Genomic DNA, 16662 nt, shown 5'->3' with positions numbered 1-16662 from the left:
CCCTTGCCTTCTCTGCTCTAGGCCTAGGCTTGGTTACTATCTCTGTGAGGAATGTCTGCAGCTAGAATTTCTATCTTACCAACGCTTTCAGTTCGTTAATTCAAATGCCTCCTTGCCCTAAAAGCCTTTCCAGCTCCTCCACTGAGAATAATGATTGCCATCTGTGCGATTCCCTAAAGCTTTGTATAACTTAAACTAAAATTCTGCTTTTACAGTTTTTTTCCATATATACAAATGGTTTCTCTCGTTCTAATGAAAGCTGATTAGGGTAAGGACTTGAATTCTATTTTATTAATCTTTGCATCCTTTCAGTGCCTAGGAAGAATCTTGTACAAAATGGAAATATCTCGACTTTTCAAAATTCCTCATCCGGGAGCTGTGACTGTGAATTTCTGTAATGTTTAAGAACCGCCTGTGTAAACTCCATTTAATCTGTTTAAGATTCACTAGAGCAAGTAACATCTTTTTAGGGCGCACGCTGTAGTCCAGATGATCACGTACCTACGAACCGCCGCCTGGGTCCCTTAGTTTTGTCTGAAAACACGTGGGTGACAAGCCCTTCCCTTCAGGCCCCTCCTCTGTCCACGGTGATTGGCGGACCAATCGTTCCAATCATCCCTCCCCGCCTCTTTCAGCAGTAGCCAATCACAGATCCCAAGCGCCTCCTGACTACTCGACACTGTTTACTAACAGATCCAAGCTGGGGAATAAGGGGTGTGACCGTTTTGGGGAGGTCAGGGAAAGGAAGGTCCTGACTGCGCGTGCGTAGCAAAGGAAATGGGCAGGGCAGAAGCTTGGGCCTCACCAATCGGAGTGGCCACGCTCCTCCCTCTCCTGCCTCCCCGCCAAGCAACAATTCAAGAGCAAGGCGGGGCGGCTCGTGAAACGTCACGGAGTATTGCCCAATGGGAGACGGCGTTGACAAACCCGCGCGCCCTGTGCCCAATAAGCGATGGCGGCTCTAAATGGCTCCTCTACCTTGCTGGCTGCGGGCGGAGCGGCCAGAGGAGGAGGAGGTGGTGGAGCAGGGGGCGGTTTGGTTGCGCGGTACTAGCGGTGCCCGCCGAAGGGGGAGGAGGCGGGGAGCTAGCCGAGCGGCCAGAGCGGGAAAGAGACTCGTCTCTGCGTCCGAGTTCTGGAGCCGCCGCACCCCGGCTCCTGGAGCTGCAGCAGGGGCTGTGAGGGCACAGGCGTCCGCTGTCTTCCGCCTTCCTCTTGTAGCGACCCGCAGGATCAGAAAAAAGGAGAAGATGGAGGAGGAGGAGGGCGGCAGCGGCGGCGGCGCCGCGGGGACCAGCGAGGACGGCGGCGAGGGAGAACAGCTCCTCACTGTCAAGCACGAGCTGCGGACCGGTGAGGACCCCGCCCTCTGCCGGCCGGGCTCCGGCGCGGGGGCGCGCTCTGGGGCCACGCGGGTGCCCCAGTCGGGCTGGGGGCGCGAGACCCGGGTGGGTGGCGGCCGCGGGCCGGAGCCTTGGCGCGCAGGGGCGGGCCCGGGGCGGGGCTTCGCGGGCGGGGCGGGAGCCCGAGGGGTCCGGGGAGGTGTGGGCGCGCGTGGGGGGAGGTGGCCGAAAGTTTTCCCGAGACCGCGGAGGAGCGGCGGGCACTGGGTGTCGGGGCCTTCGCAGTAGCGCCCCACCGCTGCCTGTGGCACTCGTCTCTGGGGATGTCTTTCCTCCCCTCTTCCCGCACAGGTGACACATCTGTCACTGCATCCTGTCCAGGGCGAAAGGTGCGCCTTCCTCTCCGTGGGGAGAGCGGCGCTTGGATGTGGAGCGTGGTTCATTTCTCCGCTCTGCTCCCCTTGGGGTAGTCCCGGACGATAGGGTTTTGTGGAACCGACCCCTAAGGTGCTGTGGTGCCTTATGAGACAAATGGGGCGAGGGATTGTTCCTCGGGCTTTTAACGAGTACGATCTCTAGTGAGATAAAGAGGAATTGAGTGCCCCAGGAATTGAGTACTTTTATTTGCAATTATCGTGAAATACTACACTTAGCCTTGAATTTCTTCCAAAGGTCTCTTGGGATGAGGCTTTATAAATTTAAAGCTCCAGGTAAAAGAGACCAACTAGCAGGCTTAAGCGCTTACGTCCTAATGTTTGAGATCACTAGAGTTGTTTATATTTGTTAAATTACTTTATTCATGTGTAGGTCAGCGTTGTTCATTTTGGAAAATGCTTGTTTGGACCGATCTGTACAATTTGGGCTTATATTTCTGGAGCTCAGTCTTGTGTTGAAGATACTTTTTCTTTTGAACAGACAATACATTTTAACGAATCATTCTTTTATTCTTAAATATTCTTGTCTCTAAGGTTTTGACACAGCTTCTTGGACAATTGGAACAGTCTTTTATTATGTAGACATGAAGCTTAAATGGCAGGTTTCAGGTGTATGCTTAATACACCTTGTTTGTTTTGAATGCACTATAAAGTTAGCTCTGTTCACCAGTTCTTTGAGAGTTTTTCTTATTTCTACTGGGATTGCCTATTAGCAGTCTTTTGGGTGCTCATGTAGTGACTTAAGAGAGATGTCAAATTCATGCTTGCTTCAGTCATTTTTAAACTTTTTTTTTCGTCGTTGTGAATCTGTTGTATATCTTCAGCCAGTTATCTTGTGATATTTTTGAGCTTCCTTTTTTTTTTTTTTTTTTGAGACAGAGTCTCACTTTGTCACCCAGAGTGCGGTGGCATCACAGCTTACAGCAACCTCCAGCTCTTAGGCTTAGGCAATTCTCTTGCCTCTGCCTCCCAAGTAGCTGGGACCACAGGCGCCCGCCACAACACCCTGCTATTTTTTGTTGCAGTTTGGTGGGGACTGGGTTTGAACCACCACCCTCAGTATATGGGGCTGGTGCCCTACTCACTGAGCCACTGGTGCCGCCTATTTTTGAGTTTCTCACATAATCTGTGTAGGTTCAGTTGGTTTGGTTTTTCTCTTTCAATTTAATAGACAACTGATGTTTTCATTAAATGATTATTAAATAATTTACTCAATATACATTTATTCAGTATTAATATCTGATTTGTGCCAGGCTCAGTGTCAAATGCTTTCTGGAGTGAAGATTTTGAATTTTTGAATTTTTCCTAATCTTACATAATGATTCACTGATTTATGTACATGGAATTGTACAGAACAGCAAAAGCTGTTTGAAGTCTTATACTCCTCAGCCAGCACACCGATCAGCTTTTTGCTAAATGACCAAGGAGCAGCAACCAACTGCTCAGTTTCTGGGTTTTGCAAACAATGCTAGTTTTGTAGAAAACAGTGAGTACTGCTTTGGTTCCCCTTCTCTACTAACTGTGTGAATCATCAGCTTCCAAGTTTGCATTTCAGACATTTTTCTGATGGATGGTGAGATTATGCTGAATTCATTAGTACTGTTAACTGTCAAAGGAAACGAACGATCGTTTTGATTTATTGTTGAACACTGGAACAACTGACCGGATATAGTGGTCAAAAACACTGTTAAAATATAACTTGAAAGAGTCGCCCAGCTTCAGCCAACTGCACTCCTGTCAGCACATGATGCTATAATAGGCACGAAAGTAATTTGATCTGATATGGACCCTTTTCAACACGTGGACAAGAATATAGTTCTTGCTATGTCAAGCTGGCAATTGGTGGTTGCTCATTTGTGCAGAACAATGTATTGGATGCCTCTCAATGATGTCCTGCAAAAGGACATTGAAATCACTCCAGTCGTGTAGACTGAATAGTATGGCATATGTAGCTGTGGAGTTGAAAGGTACCATTTTAAATCCCAGCTCTGCTACTTAGTAGCTAAGTAAACTTGGGCAATTCGCTTCACCCTTTGAGACTTAACTTTCATCTACAGAATTTGGAAACTGAAAGAGATACTGTTGGAAAAGTGTGTAGCAGTTTGCCTGGCACAAAGTAGGCACTCAGGCAATGTTGTTTGAATATACATGTAATGATCACTCCATAAAAGTATCTTTTTTAATTTCAGATTAACATGAGGGTGCAAATGATTAGATGACAATGTTTGCATTTGCTAGGTAAAGTTCCCATTGTAATTGTGTCCTGCACCCAGGCGGTGTGCCATATACCCTTACATTGCGCCCTAATATTAGGTGGGAGAATACCAATCCCCCTTTTCCCTCCCTTCCATAAAGTATTTTAATGTGTGAATTAATCCAGTGTAATTTGTAAAACAAATCACTCATTTGGTTTTTAGTCTGGCTATTGCCTTTTTCTATTTATGTCCTGCCTTCTCATGTAGAGTGTAAACTCCCTGTAATCCCTGCTACTGTTTTATAGCCTGTGCATATCTCTTCAGTGACATTTAACACACGGTACTATAAATAATGCAATTACATGTCTGTGTTAGACTGTAAAATCCTTGAGGGCAAACACCAAGTCCTTTGTAGCCCCTGATATGTGGTAGACCTTCAGATATTTGTTGAATGAATCCATCAAATGGATAAAAACCTCAGAGCCAGTCTGGTAGTTCATTGTACTACCAATACCTTGCAGATGTAAGGTGGTCGATAGACTGATGACTTGAGTTTGTGACTATAAAAAGTGAGGAATGCAAAGTGTAAGACTGAGCCATTCAGTTAAACATACATTTCTTGAGTACTTTCTGTTTTCTGTTCTACATAGTACTGATGTTACTAAAAATGATAAGAAAATGTCCTGTTCTCTAGTAGGGAGAGACCTTATAAACCAGTAATTAAGATGTATTGTCAGAATACAATAATACAGGGATACAAAAGTATAAAGGTGGTAAATAAGAGACTTTTAGCTTTCAACAGCTGTTGTTTAACCACCGTTAGTCAAATCTAAACTATTGAACAACAACAAAAAAGGGAGGGATATTTTTGGAAGCATCTTATCCATAAATATTTTATTACCTTGTATATACTGGGTACTATTTTAAATGCTGGGGTTATGAGATTTATGTTTTCCTTCCACTGGAAACACAGGTTGCATTAGGAATCACTGGAGCCAGAGACTTCCCATTGTCTGTATTCTCTCCATCTTGAATCTCTGCTTATCTCTATGTAATGGCTTTATTCTTCTCTTGCTGTCCCACCTTTTCCACATGGGAAATACCATGCTGCTGGACACCAAGTCTTACCTCTTCAGGTACTGGAAAGATACTGCCTTCTTCTCAACTTGAGTTATAAAAATCTCAGGGACCTTTTTAGCCTGGCCTTGATCAAGTGTCCATTTTGGGGATTGTTCAGTTAAGGCCAGGGGATGGGACCATGTTCTTCTAACTTGACAGCAACTACAGTAAACATATGGATGAGGGTAAATTAAACTCTGAGAAGAAGAAGAGTTACTGGGAGAAACATTTCCTTAGATGCCTGTCATTTGGAGAGAGAGCCAACACTGAGAAAAGGATTGAGGAAGTTTATCTGTTGTGGTACAACAAATGTCCACAAACTTTAGTGGCTTAAAGTAACATGATTTCTTTGGGTCAGGAATTTAGGAGTTGGTTAGCTTGTTGGTTCTAACTCAGGGACTCTCGTGATGTTGTGGTCAAGGTTTTGGCCAGGTCTGTAGTCACCTGAAGACTTGTTTAGGGCTTGTGTTTCCCCTTCTAAGAAGGCTTACTCACATGTTGTTGACAGGCTGCTTCAGTTCCTTGCCTTGCGGACCTCCTGCTACTTGAGTGTTCTCATGACATGGCAGCTGATTGCCCCCGGAACAAGTGACCTGAGAGAGAGACAGAGAGAGAGGTGGAGCCTACAATGTCTTTTTTGTTAAGCAGCTTTATTGAGATTTAATTTACTTGCCATAAAATCCACTTGTTTTAAGTTTACAAGTCAACAACTTATAGTGTATTTTCAGAAATATACAATCATCATTGCAATCTAACAATTTTAGAACATTGTTCTCACCTTAAAAAGAAACTTCATACCTATTTATATCAGTAACTGTATGTTCCACCACCCAATTTCTAGCCATGGCCAACCAGTAATCTATTTCCTATTTCTATGTACTCCTATTATGGAATTCCATATAATCAAATTATAAAGGGTGGCAGTTGCACACGAACTTTATGGCCACCCTGTATAATTGTGGTCTTTTGGACCAGCTTCTTTTGTTGAACACAGTATTTTCAAGATTCAGCCATTTTGTAGCATGCATGAGTACTTCTTTCTTTTTTTGTTGTTGTTGACACATTGTATTCCATTGTGTGCATGTACCATATTTGTTTATCTGTTCATAAGTTGATTGATATTTGCGTTGTTTTCACCTTTTGGCTATTGTGAATAATGGTGCTAGGCACGTGTGGATACACATTTGCAGATATGCTTTTGTATGGGCCTGTGTTTTAATTCCTCTTGGGTATATGCCAGAAGTAAAATGGCTGGATCACCTGGTAAGTCTGTGTTTAACTCTGTAAGAAACTGTTTTCCCAAGTGGCTGTACCATTTTATATTCTCACCAGAAACGTACAAGGGCTCCAATTTTTTTTTTTTTTTTTTTTTTTGAGACAGAGCCTCAAGCTATCCCCCTGGGTAGAGTCCTGTGGCACCACAGCTCACAGCAACCTCCCACTCCTGGGCTCAAGCAAGTCTCCTGCCTCTGCCTCCCAAGTAGCTGGGACTACAGGCGCCCGCCACAGCGCCAGCCATTTTTTGGTTGCAGCCATCATTGTTGTTTGGTGGGCCCGGGCTGGGGATTCGAACCTGCCACCTTAGGTGTATGTGGCTGGCGCCTTAGCCGATTGAGCCACAGGCGCCGAGCCGAGGGGCTCCAATTTTTTCATAGCCTAACCAACACTTGTTATCATCTTTCTTTTTGGCAATAGCCATTCTAGGGAATGTGAAGTAACATTTCACGTGGTTTTGATTGCAGTTTCTCTGATAACTAATGACAGCATCTTTTCATATGCTTATTGGCCATTTGTATATCTTGGGAGAAGTGTTTATTCAGATCCTTTGCCTATTTTTTTTCTTTTTTTTTTTTATTGAATGGTGCCTATTTTTTAATTGGCTAATTTATCTTGTTTTTGTTACTAAGATATGTGAGTTCTTTTTGTATTTGCAATACAAATCTCTTGTTAGAAATATGACTTGCAAATATTTTCTTCCATAAAATGAGTTGTCTTTTTTTTTGATGGTGTCATTATTGTCACGAAAGTTTTCCAATTTTGATGAAATCTAATTTATCTTTTTAAAATTTTTTCTTATGCTATATCTAAGAAATCATTGACTAACTTTGTGAAGATTTATGCCTGTTTTCTTTGAAAAGTTAGCTGGTACATTTAGATCTTTGATCCATTTGGAGGTAATCATGGTATATGGTGTGAGGAAGTGATCTAGATTCATTCTAAGCACGTGGATATTCAGTTGTCCCTGCACCATTTGTTGAAAAGGCTGGCATTTTATTGTCTTGGCATCCTTGCTGAAAGTTAATTGACTACAGATGTATGGCTTTCCTTATTTTATACTCCCATTTCTAGTCCACTTATCTTCTGTCTCTCCTTATGCCAGTAGCACACTGTCTTGATTACTTCAACTTTTTAGTTAAGTTTTGAAATTATAAAGTGTGAATCTTCCAACCCTGTTGTTCTTTTTCAAGATTATTTTGATTATTCTGGGTCCTTTGAGTTTCCATATGAATTTTAGGATCAGCTTGTCTGTTTCTGCAAAGAAGCCAGCTGAGTGGAATTCTAAAGGGACTGCATTGTCTCTGTAGATCAGTTTTGAGAGTGTTGCCAGCTAAGCAGTGTTAAGTCTTCTGATCCATGAACATGGGATGTCTTTCTATTTATTCAGATCTTTAATTTCTTCCAACAACATTTTTTAACTTTTATTTATTTATTTATTTTTTAGAAATAGAGTCTCACTTTGTCACCCTCAGTAGAGAGCTGTGGTGTCACAGCTTACAGCAACCTCCAGCTCTTGGGCTTAGGTGATTCTCTTGCCTCAGCCTCCTGAGTAGCTGGGACTACAGGTGCCTGCCACAATGCTTAACTATTTTCTTGTTGCAGTTTGGCCGGGGCTGGGTTTGAACCCACCATCCTTGGTATATGGGGCCAATGCCCTACTCACTGAGCCACAGGTGCCACCCTATTTTTTAGCTTTGAGAGTATAAATTTACACTTCTTTTGTTAAATTTATTCTCAAGTATTTTATTTGATGCTATTGTAAAAGGAATTAGTTTCTTAATTTCATTTTTGGAGTGGGCACTATTTATTTTTGTATATTGATCTTGTGTCTTGCAACTTCACTAAAGTAGCTTTTAGTTCTACTGGTATTTTAGTGGATGCCTAAGGATTTTCTGTTCACAATACATGTGTTATGTCAGCCGTAAATAGAGATAGTTTTACTTTTTCCTTTCCAGTATGTGCTTTTTGTTATTTTCTTGCTTAATTGCTTTGGCTAGTGTTCAATAGAATTGGAAAGAGCAGACATCCTTGTCTTGTTTTGAAGGCTTTAGTCTTCTACCATTGAATATGAGGTGTGCTGTGGGTTTTTTGTAGATGCCATTTATCAGGTTGAGGAAGTTCTTCTCTGTTCCTAGTTTGTTTGGGTGTTTTTATAGTGAAGTGATGTTGGATTTTGACAGATGCTTTTTCTGCATCTAGTGAGATAATTATGTGGCTTTTTTTTTTTTTCGTTCTGTTGATGTAGTGTATTACCTTAATTAATTTTTGGATTTAAAAAAATTAGCATTTGTGGATTAATCCCATTGGCCATGGTATATAATTCTTCTTATTTGTTTTGGATTCAGTTTGCTTGTATTTTGTTAAGGATTTTTCTGTCTATATTCCTAAGGGATATTTGTTTGTAGGGTTGTGTGTGTGTGTGTGTGTGTGAGATGTCTCTGTCTCATTTCCCCAAAATACTTTATGATTTCTGCCATCAACTAAGGATCTTACCAGTTTGATTACAGGCATCCAGATTTAGAATCCAGATTTAGAATCCAGTTTTAGAATCTTTTAAGTAGATTTAACAGAGGTAGAGGGTGGGCTGTAGTTCTAATTCTGCCCCTGATTTGCTGTGTGAGCTGGGATAAATCATTTTGCCTTTCTGAGCCCAGGTTTTCTCATTCATAAAGTAAAGATGTTGCACTGAGTGATGTGCAAAGTACTTACCAGTATTAAAGGTGTTCTGTGGAATTTATGTGGAAATCTGGGTATAGGTAAACATTAGGAGTGTGATTTACTTTAAAAGATCATTCTTTTTTTGCCAAAAGATTCATATTGAATCCATTGAAAGATGACAATTGCCTGATGCTTTGTAAATGATTTATATGATTAGCTGTTTGGGAACGTAACTATTACCTATGTATGGTAAGATACTTTGAAAGATTTCAGTGATACACAGTCATGTACTACATACAGTGGTGATCCTGTAAGATTGTAATACTGTATTTTTACTGTACTTTTTCTATGTTTAGATGTGCATAGGTAATAAATACTTAACATTGTGTTCCAGTTGTCTACAGCATTCAGTACAGTAACATGTTATATGGAATTAACCATAGCCGAGGAGCAATAGCTAAGCTAGATACCGTGTAGCCCAGGTACATAGTTGGTTGTACCATCTAGTTTTGTGTAAGTACACTCATGATGGCACAACTATAAAATTGCCTAACGATGCATTTCTCAGAATGTATCCCCATTGTTAAGTGACACATGATTATATATGTGTATGTTTTAATAGTACTTGTCCCTTTTTTCATACTTTCCTTACTTTGAGAAGAGTAGATAGAACTTGTGCTCTATCTTTAATTTTATAGACTGCATTGAGAATGTTGATATCTGGATAGGTTATTGATCATACCCTAACTTGATTCCCTAGAGCTCAGATCTTAAAAGAAAATCCCTTTAACTTTCTACCACGAGATTAAGAAAATGATCTCTTGGGGCAAAGAATGGCATCTTAGCTCTTAAGTCAATGGGGATTCAAGTGTACATTGCATTTATAGTCTGTAGGGGGAAAAACCTTAGGTGATAGGTTTATCATTATAGTAGACCCAGCATTAACTTCTACTGCAAAGCGAGGAAGCATCCCGTACCTCAGCTTCCTGGAGACGTACGTGGTTTGATGGGCAAGATTGGATTTTTCCCTGTGAAAAAGAAGCTGATTCGTGGTGAAAACTCCTCTAGGGAAAATCTAACGATAATATCATGTGTTGGTTGAAGCTTCTCAATTAAATACACTGTTGAGAGATGTCAATCCTAAAATGCTGTGGGAGGGAGGGATTGTCACAGTTATCTCCTTTGAGCTCCTGTAATGATTTACAGATCTCTCTATGCACCTCGAAAGTATGATCACTCCTACATCCATCTTGTTTGTCAGAGAAGATGAATAGGGTTGAAAATAGAATCTTGCCCTCATTACATTTGTTTTTAGCACTGTCCCTCTCGGTTCAGGTGTAGCTATTCCTTCAAAAATCAAATAAGTTCTCTATAATTTATACATGCCTGAAGTTGTGAGTGAGTTGGCTGTCTCAGCAGCATCCTCTCCTCTCAGGATGAGGGAGAAGAAGGAGGTAAAGTTACTGATTTTTAGTATAGTGCTTGATGTTGCAGTTGTTTTATTTCACACTCAAGTTTTGTGTAGGTGTGCTTCTTTTTATGTAATCAGTGTGTTCTTGACAAATTGTGTAAATAATATTTTTATATATCATATAAAATAGAATATAGAAAGTGAATTGGGTACTTAAAAGTTAAATACAAGAGTTATCGCTAACTTTTCTATTTAAAAAACTTTAAGTTTTCCATTTGTGACTCCAATTATGATTTTTTTGACACTATCTTGATTTATAAATAGGTAAATCAATTGAAGTCTTGTGTAGTAGGCTGAATAATGACAGCCCCCCATGCTTACATCTTAATCCCTGGAACCCATGAATATGCTGCCTTATATAACAAAAGAGACCTTGAAAATGTGGTTAAGTATCCTGAGATGGGGAGACTATTCTCAGTTACCCAGGTTGGCCCAATGTAATCTTATGGGGCTTTAGCAAAGGGAGACCGGAGGGCCCAAGTCAGAGAAGGTGATATGAAGGTGGAATCAGAAGGAAAGAGATGTCAGACAGGCACAGTGGCTCACACCTGTAATCCTAGCACTCTGGGAGGCTGAGGTGGGTGGATCAGTTGAGGTCAGGAGTTCTAGACCAGCTGAACAAGAGCAAGATGATGTCTCTATTAAAAATAGAAAAATTGGCCAGGTGTTGTGAACTCTACTTTTTTTCTTTTTTTTGAGACAGAGTCTCACTGTGTTGCCCTCAGTAGAGTGCCAGTGCAATCACAGCTCGCAGCAACCTCAAACTCTTGGACTTAAGCCATTCTCTTGCCTCAGCCTCCCAAGTAGCTGGGACTACAGGTGCCTGCCACAACACCTGGCTGTTTTTTGGTTGTAGTTGTCATTGTTGTTTGGCAGGCCCAGGCTGGATTTGAACCTGCCAGCTCTGGTGTATGTGGTTGGTGCCCTAGCTGCTGAGCGACAGGCATCAAGCCCCAGCTACTCTACTTTGGAGATTGAGGCAAGAAGATTGCTTGCACCCATGAACTTGAGGTTGCTCTGAACTAGGTTGATGGCATGGCACTCTAGCTTGGGCAACAGAGTGAGACTCTATCTCAAAACAAAACAACAAAAGGAGATGTGATGAGGAAACAGAGACCAGAGTGATGCCATTGCTGGAAGGGGAGACATGAGCTAAAGGAACATAGGCAGCCTGTGGAGAGCAGAGAACAGATTTTCCCCTAGAGTGTCCAGAAGGAACACAGCTCTGCTCCCACCTTGATTTTAGCTCTGTAATATCCAGTTTCAGGCTTCTGGCTTGCAGAAACATAAAAAAACAAGTTTGTGTTGTTCATGAACCATCAAGTTCACATTAATTTTTTACTGTAGCAATAGGAAACTTACACACCTTACTTCAGATTAGATGAGCCAAGAGATAATTTTGCCCCAGGTATGGGTGACTAAGTGTGATACATGTAACAGAATGTGAAGCATTCAGTTATTTAAGCAAGAACATATTTTAGCAGAAAATGGTAACAAGTCCCATTCTTTGTAGAAGAATGGTGTCCTCTTTAAGGAATCCCCAAGGAGATGTTCTTTTCTGATCTTGGTACCAAGCCTGGCTGTGCTGCTTTTCACCAGCTGTTCTGTTTTACATGGGAATGCTCTGAATTGGGTCCCTCAGCAGACTGTTCGGTCAAGTTGGTGGCTAGAAGTTTTCAAATCTCAGGCCTCCACTACCTTACAGTACGATTTGACAAGCGTCTGGAGTCTTCCTTGTGCCATTCGAGCTCATGTTCATTCTTCTTAGCCTCTAATTCTAGTAATTTACCTTACTCTTTTCTAGACCAGGACAAGAATTATGTAAATATATAATTAAGTACATTTATATTATGAAAACATATACCATTAGTTATGTGGAAAATACAAGAATATATTTGGCTTTCTATCCAGAGTTTTGCTTCTCACATAAAATTTGTCATATGATGTTCATGCTATTTTCATATTTCTTTGAAAAAGGAGAAAAGGTCTCTAATTAGAAGAATTTTTTTTTTAATAAAACATACTGACAAATCAATAAAATAGGGGTATACTTAAAAGAATTCTAAAGGCAAACAGGTAGAAATCATACACAGGTGTGTCTGCACCACACAGCTTCCTACAAAAATGGAAGATTATCCCATCATGACCTGGGAAATTGTCAGCTGAAGCACTTGCTGCTCTAACCACATCAACAATAATCTGAAGTGAGTTATGTGCTTTTCCTAACGGAAAAGTTATTTAAACTATGTTAATAGGATAGCGTTGCCCCTCTTATCTGAATATGCTGCTGCGTGCAGAGAACATGAACACTGAGTCTTAACAGGACCACTCCCAGGATCTTACCTGTGTTTTACCTTTATCCCGTCACTTGTTTAAAAGGAAACATCATAATTATGGCTAGAAAAGAACAAATCTAATGAATGCCATACACAAATCAAACTCGTAACTTTGACCTAATTTTGCTATATATAAGTTGGGCAGATTAGCCACAGTTTTATTCATCCGTCAGATTTATTGAATTCCTGAGTGTGTATCTGCCACTGTACTAGGCACTGGGTTTAATTTAGTAGGCTAAAGACTGCTGCCCTTATTGAATAATACTCAAGAGAAAGACCTTAAATACATAATCACCAAATCACCAGCTAACCCAGTGGTTCTGAATCTTCCTCATGCTGCTGCTCTCTAATACAGTTCCTGTGGGTCGCGACCCACAGGTTGAGAACTGCTGAACTAACCCTATGATTGCAATTGTGAAGAACTCTGTTAAGAAGTGTGGAGTTCTGTGAGAGAACCGAGCAGGGCAGTTGCACATTGTGCGAGGGATGAAGAAGAGCTTCTGTGAAGCAGTCATGTTTAAACTGAGGCGCTGGCTATCACAGGCTGACAAAGCATTTCTATCAAGGGAAGCCACACAGATGGTCCTCACATGGGAAATGGCTTGGCACACTGAGGTTACTGGAAGAAAGGCCTCTGGCTTGAGCATGGTGTTCAAGCGAGAGAGTCACAGGAAACATTGCTGAAAAGGTAGCCTGGGCCAGTCATTTCATTCAGTTTTGTAGGTTATGGCAAGGTGTTCAGCCACCAGGTCTAACAAGAAGCCATTGCAGGATTTTTGGTTGGGGAATGATGAGACTGGTTTGCATTGTAAAAGAAAAAAGCGAACATGACTCCTATTTCTGTGAGGAGAGTGGAAAGAGTGTTTAAAGGAACACCAGTTAGGGAAGTATTGCAGAAGTTTAAATGGAATAGAAGTGTTGGATTAGGTGACAGTTGAGATTAAGGACTGTTAATGTATTTGAGATGTATTTAGGAGATAGAATCAGCAAAACCTGGTATATTGAGAGAGGGTTTTCTGGCTGGAACAAACGTCTGTTTGAAGATGCTGTTTATTGAGATGGTGTATTAATTTCCTATTACTGTATAACAAATTACTACAAATGTAGCAGCTTGTAATAGCGCCCATTTATTAGCTCATAGTTCAGGTTATGAGTCCTTGTGAATGGCTGGCTTCTCTGCTAAGAACTAAAATCAATGAAGTCTCTGGGTAAAAAATCCACTTTCAAGGTCATTCTTATTGTTGGTAGAATTCAGTTCCTTTAGTTGTCAGCTCAAGGCTCCAGGTTCTTGGCTGGCTATCAGCCAGAGGTTATCTGTGTTTTCCTCATGTGGCTCCTTAAACTGACAAAAGTATGTCAAATCCTTACCAAACTTTGACTATCTAACTTCTGTACCTCCTTCTCTGACCTTTGGGCCTTGATTGAAAGGGATTCATCAAGCTGAATCAGATTAGGCCTGCTAAGATAATTTTCCTATCATAAGGTCAGTTGATTTGGGATCTTAATTACATCTGTAAAATCCCTTTATCACAAGAGTGAAATTTCATTCAAGGGGATGAGATCATACAAAGGCTAACATTATTGGGGTCACCTTGGAATTCACACGTGGTAAACCAGAGGAGATGCACATAGGGGTGGGCAAAAAAGATAGGATCTAGTGTTTTACAGAACAAAGTAACTGTGAGATGACTTTGACATATTGTGATGAACAGCTCAGAAAAGAGGTCTAGATGGGCTGCAGATCAAAATCCTAGCATCATTGACATTTAGATGATGTTTAAAGCCAAAGCGATTGGCTTTAAGATCACCTTAGAAGAGACTGTGGAAGGGAAAAGAGAGAAAGAAGACCTAGAATTTAGCCCTGAAAAGTTCCAAAATTTAAAGAATGGATAGAAAGGTCTTGCTAAGAAAGGATTCAGAGGAGGAACAGCCAGAGGAAAAGCTAGAAAAGTTTTGGTGTTATGAAAGCCAAGGAGAGAAGGTGCTTCAAGGGAAAGTCATTATTTGATTTACCACCTAATGGCCTTAGCAGAGCAAAATTTAGTGGAGATTTGTTGGGAGAAGTGGGCTTGGAATGGGTTGAGGAGTGAATGCAAGTGAAGACACCTTTTTTTTTTTTTTTTTTTTAATTTTGAGATAGAATTTCACTTTGTCACCCTTAGCAGAATGCTATGGCATGTGGCATTTTGGCTCACAGCAACCTCAAATTCTTGGGCTCAAGTGATCCTTTTGACTCAGCCTCCCAAATGGCTGGGACTATAAGCACCTGCCACAATGCCCAGCCATTTTTAGTGACAGGGTCTCCCTTTTCTCAGGCTGGTCTCGGAACTCCTGAACCCAGACAATTCACCCTTCTCAGCCTCCTAGAGTGCTAGAATTACTGGTGTGAGCCACTGTGTTCAGCTGAAGACAACTTTTGAGAGACTTGCTTCTGGATGGGATTAGAGGGAGGGGCCTAGCCAGAGAGGAATGTGGGATTCAGGGAGGATTTATTTTTGGTTTCCTTGTTTTCAGATGAGTGATGCTAGAGTACGCTTAAGTACTACTAGCCTGGATTTGTTACAGAGAGAGAGAGTGGGACTGGCATACAAGATGGGAGAGATGATGGTGTCAGGGTCCTTGAGAAAGGGGATCGGATATAGTGCACCTGGGGATTGGAAGGGAAGATTGGCCTTTGAGAAGAGAATTGCTTCTGTTACTATAATAGGAGGGAAGAGGGAGCAGACACAGCTGCATTTACAAATTTGGTAGCAGTAATATGTGGAAGTTTTGAGTGCAGGGTTTTTTTCTCTCTACAAATTATGAAGAAAAGGCAATTCTTTATTCAAGAAGAGAAAAATAGCTTCATTGGTTTAAAAAAAATTGTTATTCTGGTCTTTAAGAAAATTCTTAGGTATAGAAAACCACACAGAAAGTTACCAGAAAATTTATATGCTATAAAGTGAAAGGTTTTAGGATGTTGAAGAAAAACTTACTAAAAGAGATCGTCAGACACAGCCATTGAAATGCTTCTGTGCTTTCCACAGAGGTCAGTTCCCTGAACATGTTCTCTGGATCATGCCAAAATTCTTAGTAAGCTTAATGTTCTGTTTCTCCTTTTTGAAGTGTTTTATATTTAGTTCACTTCTTCTAAGTCAAATTTATTTGGTACATGTATTGGGGGGGGGGAAAGGCTGTTTGTTACTGCTTTATAAGCATTTGTTTTCTTATTGACTGAGTTTTCATATTGGCTAAGTCATGTAATTCCAAAATCAGGTGGATAAGTAAACACTGCCATTTCATACATCACCGTTTTACTCAATCTTCGAAGTAAGTGACCTTAGCAATAGAGAAAAGTGGGCAGCATTGTTTTAAAGTACACAGATAATAAATATAACTTTGTTCTGCCTCTAGCAGAATGCCGTCCAGAGTCACGGTTTGAGGCCCAACCACAAACCTAAACAGCTTCAGAATAGCTTACCCCCTGGCAGTTGAGAGAAGCTGAATGTGCTCACTCTTCAGCTTATTTTCCCTAGGCTTGGGCTAATTGGACTCTTTAGACAAGAGTTAAAGGTTTAGATTCCAAAGTTATGTGCTGTTAATATCATACTGGGCACCCCCTAAATTAGATCTTATCTGGTAAATTGCTTTATAAATAATTTATTTCCCCCTGGCAAAACGAAAAAAATTCTAAAATAGCAGAAAAAGATTTTTTTCTCACTGCATACAATTGTCACCTTTTGACTGAAGCTAAATTAGTTCAAGAAACTGATGTTTTGGCTCGGCGCCTATAGCTCAACCGGCTAAGGCGCCAGCCACATACACCTAAGGTGGCGGGTTCGAATCCCC

The 16662-nt window shown here is 41.1% G+C and overlaps 1 protein-coding gene across 1 annotated transcript in view; it reads left to right on the top strand.

Moving 5' to 3' along the window:
• The first annotated feature begins 1050 nt into the window (after positions 1–1050).
• Positions 1051–16662, top strand: part of RPS6KA5 (ribosomal protein S6 kinase A5) — a 193265-nt gene continuing 177653 nt past the window's right edge. The window contains exon 1 of the mRNA XM_003787075.3: positions 1051–1353. Within this exon, the coding sequence (XP_003787123.3) occupies positions 1251–1353 (103 nt within the window). The 5' untranslated portion in view covers positions 1051–1250. The remainder of the gene's footprint in view (positions 1354–16662) is intronic.

Source organism: Otolemur garnettii, unplaced genomic scaffold (genome assembly GCF_000181295.1).
Source record: "Otolemur garnettii isolate 467f Iridium unplaced genomic scaffold, OtoGar3 scaffold00020, whole genome shotgun sequence".
NCBI lineage: Eukaryota > Metazoa > Chordata > Mammalia > Primates > Galagidae > Otolemur > Otolemur garnettii.
This window is presented reverse-complemented; position numbering and strand designations above follow the sequence as displayed.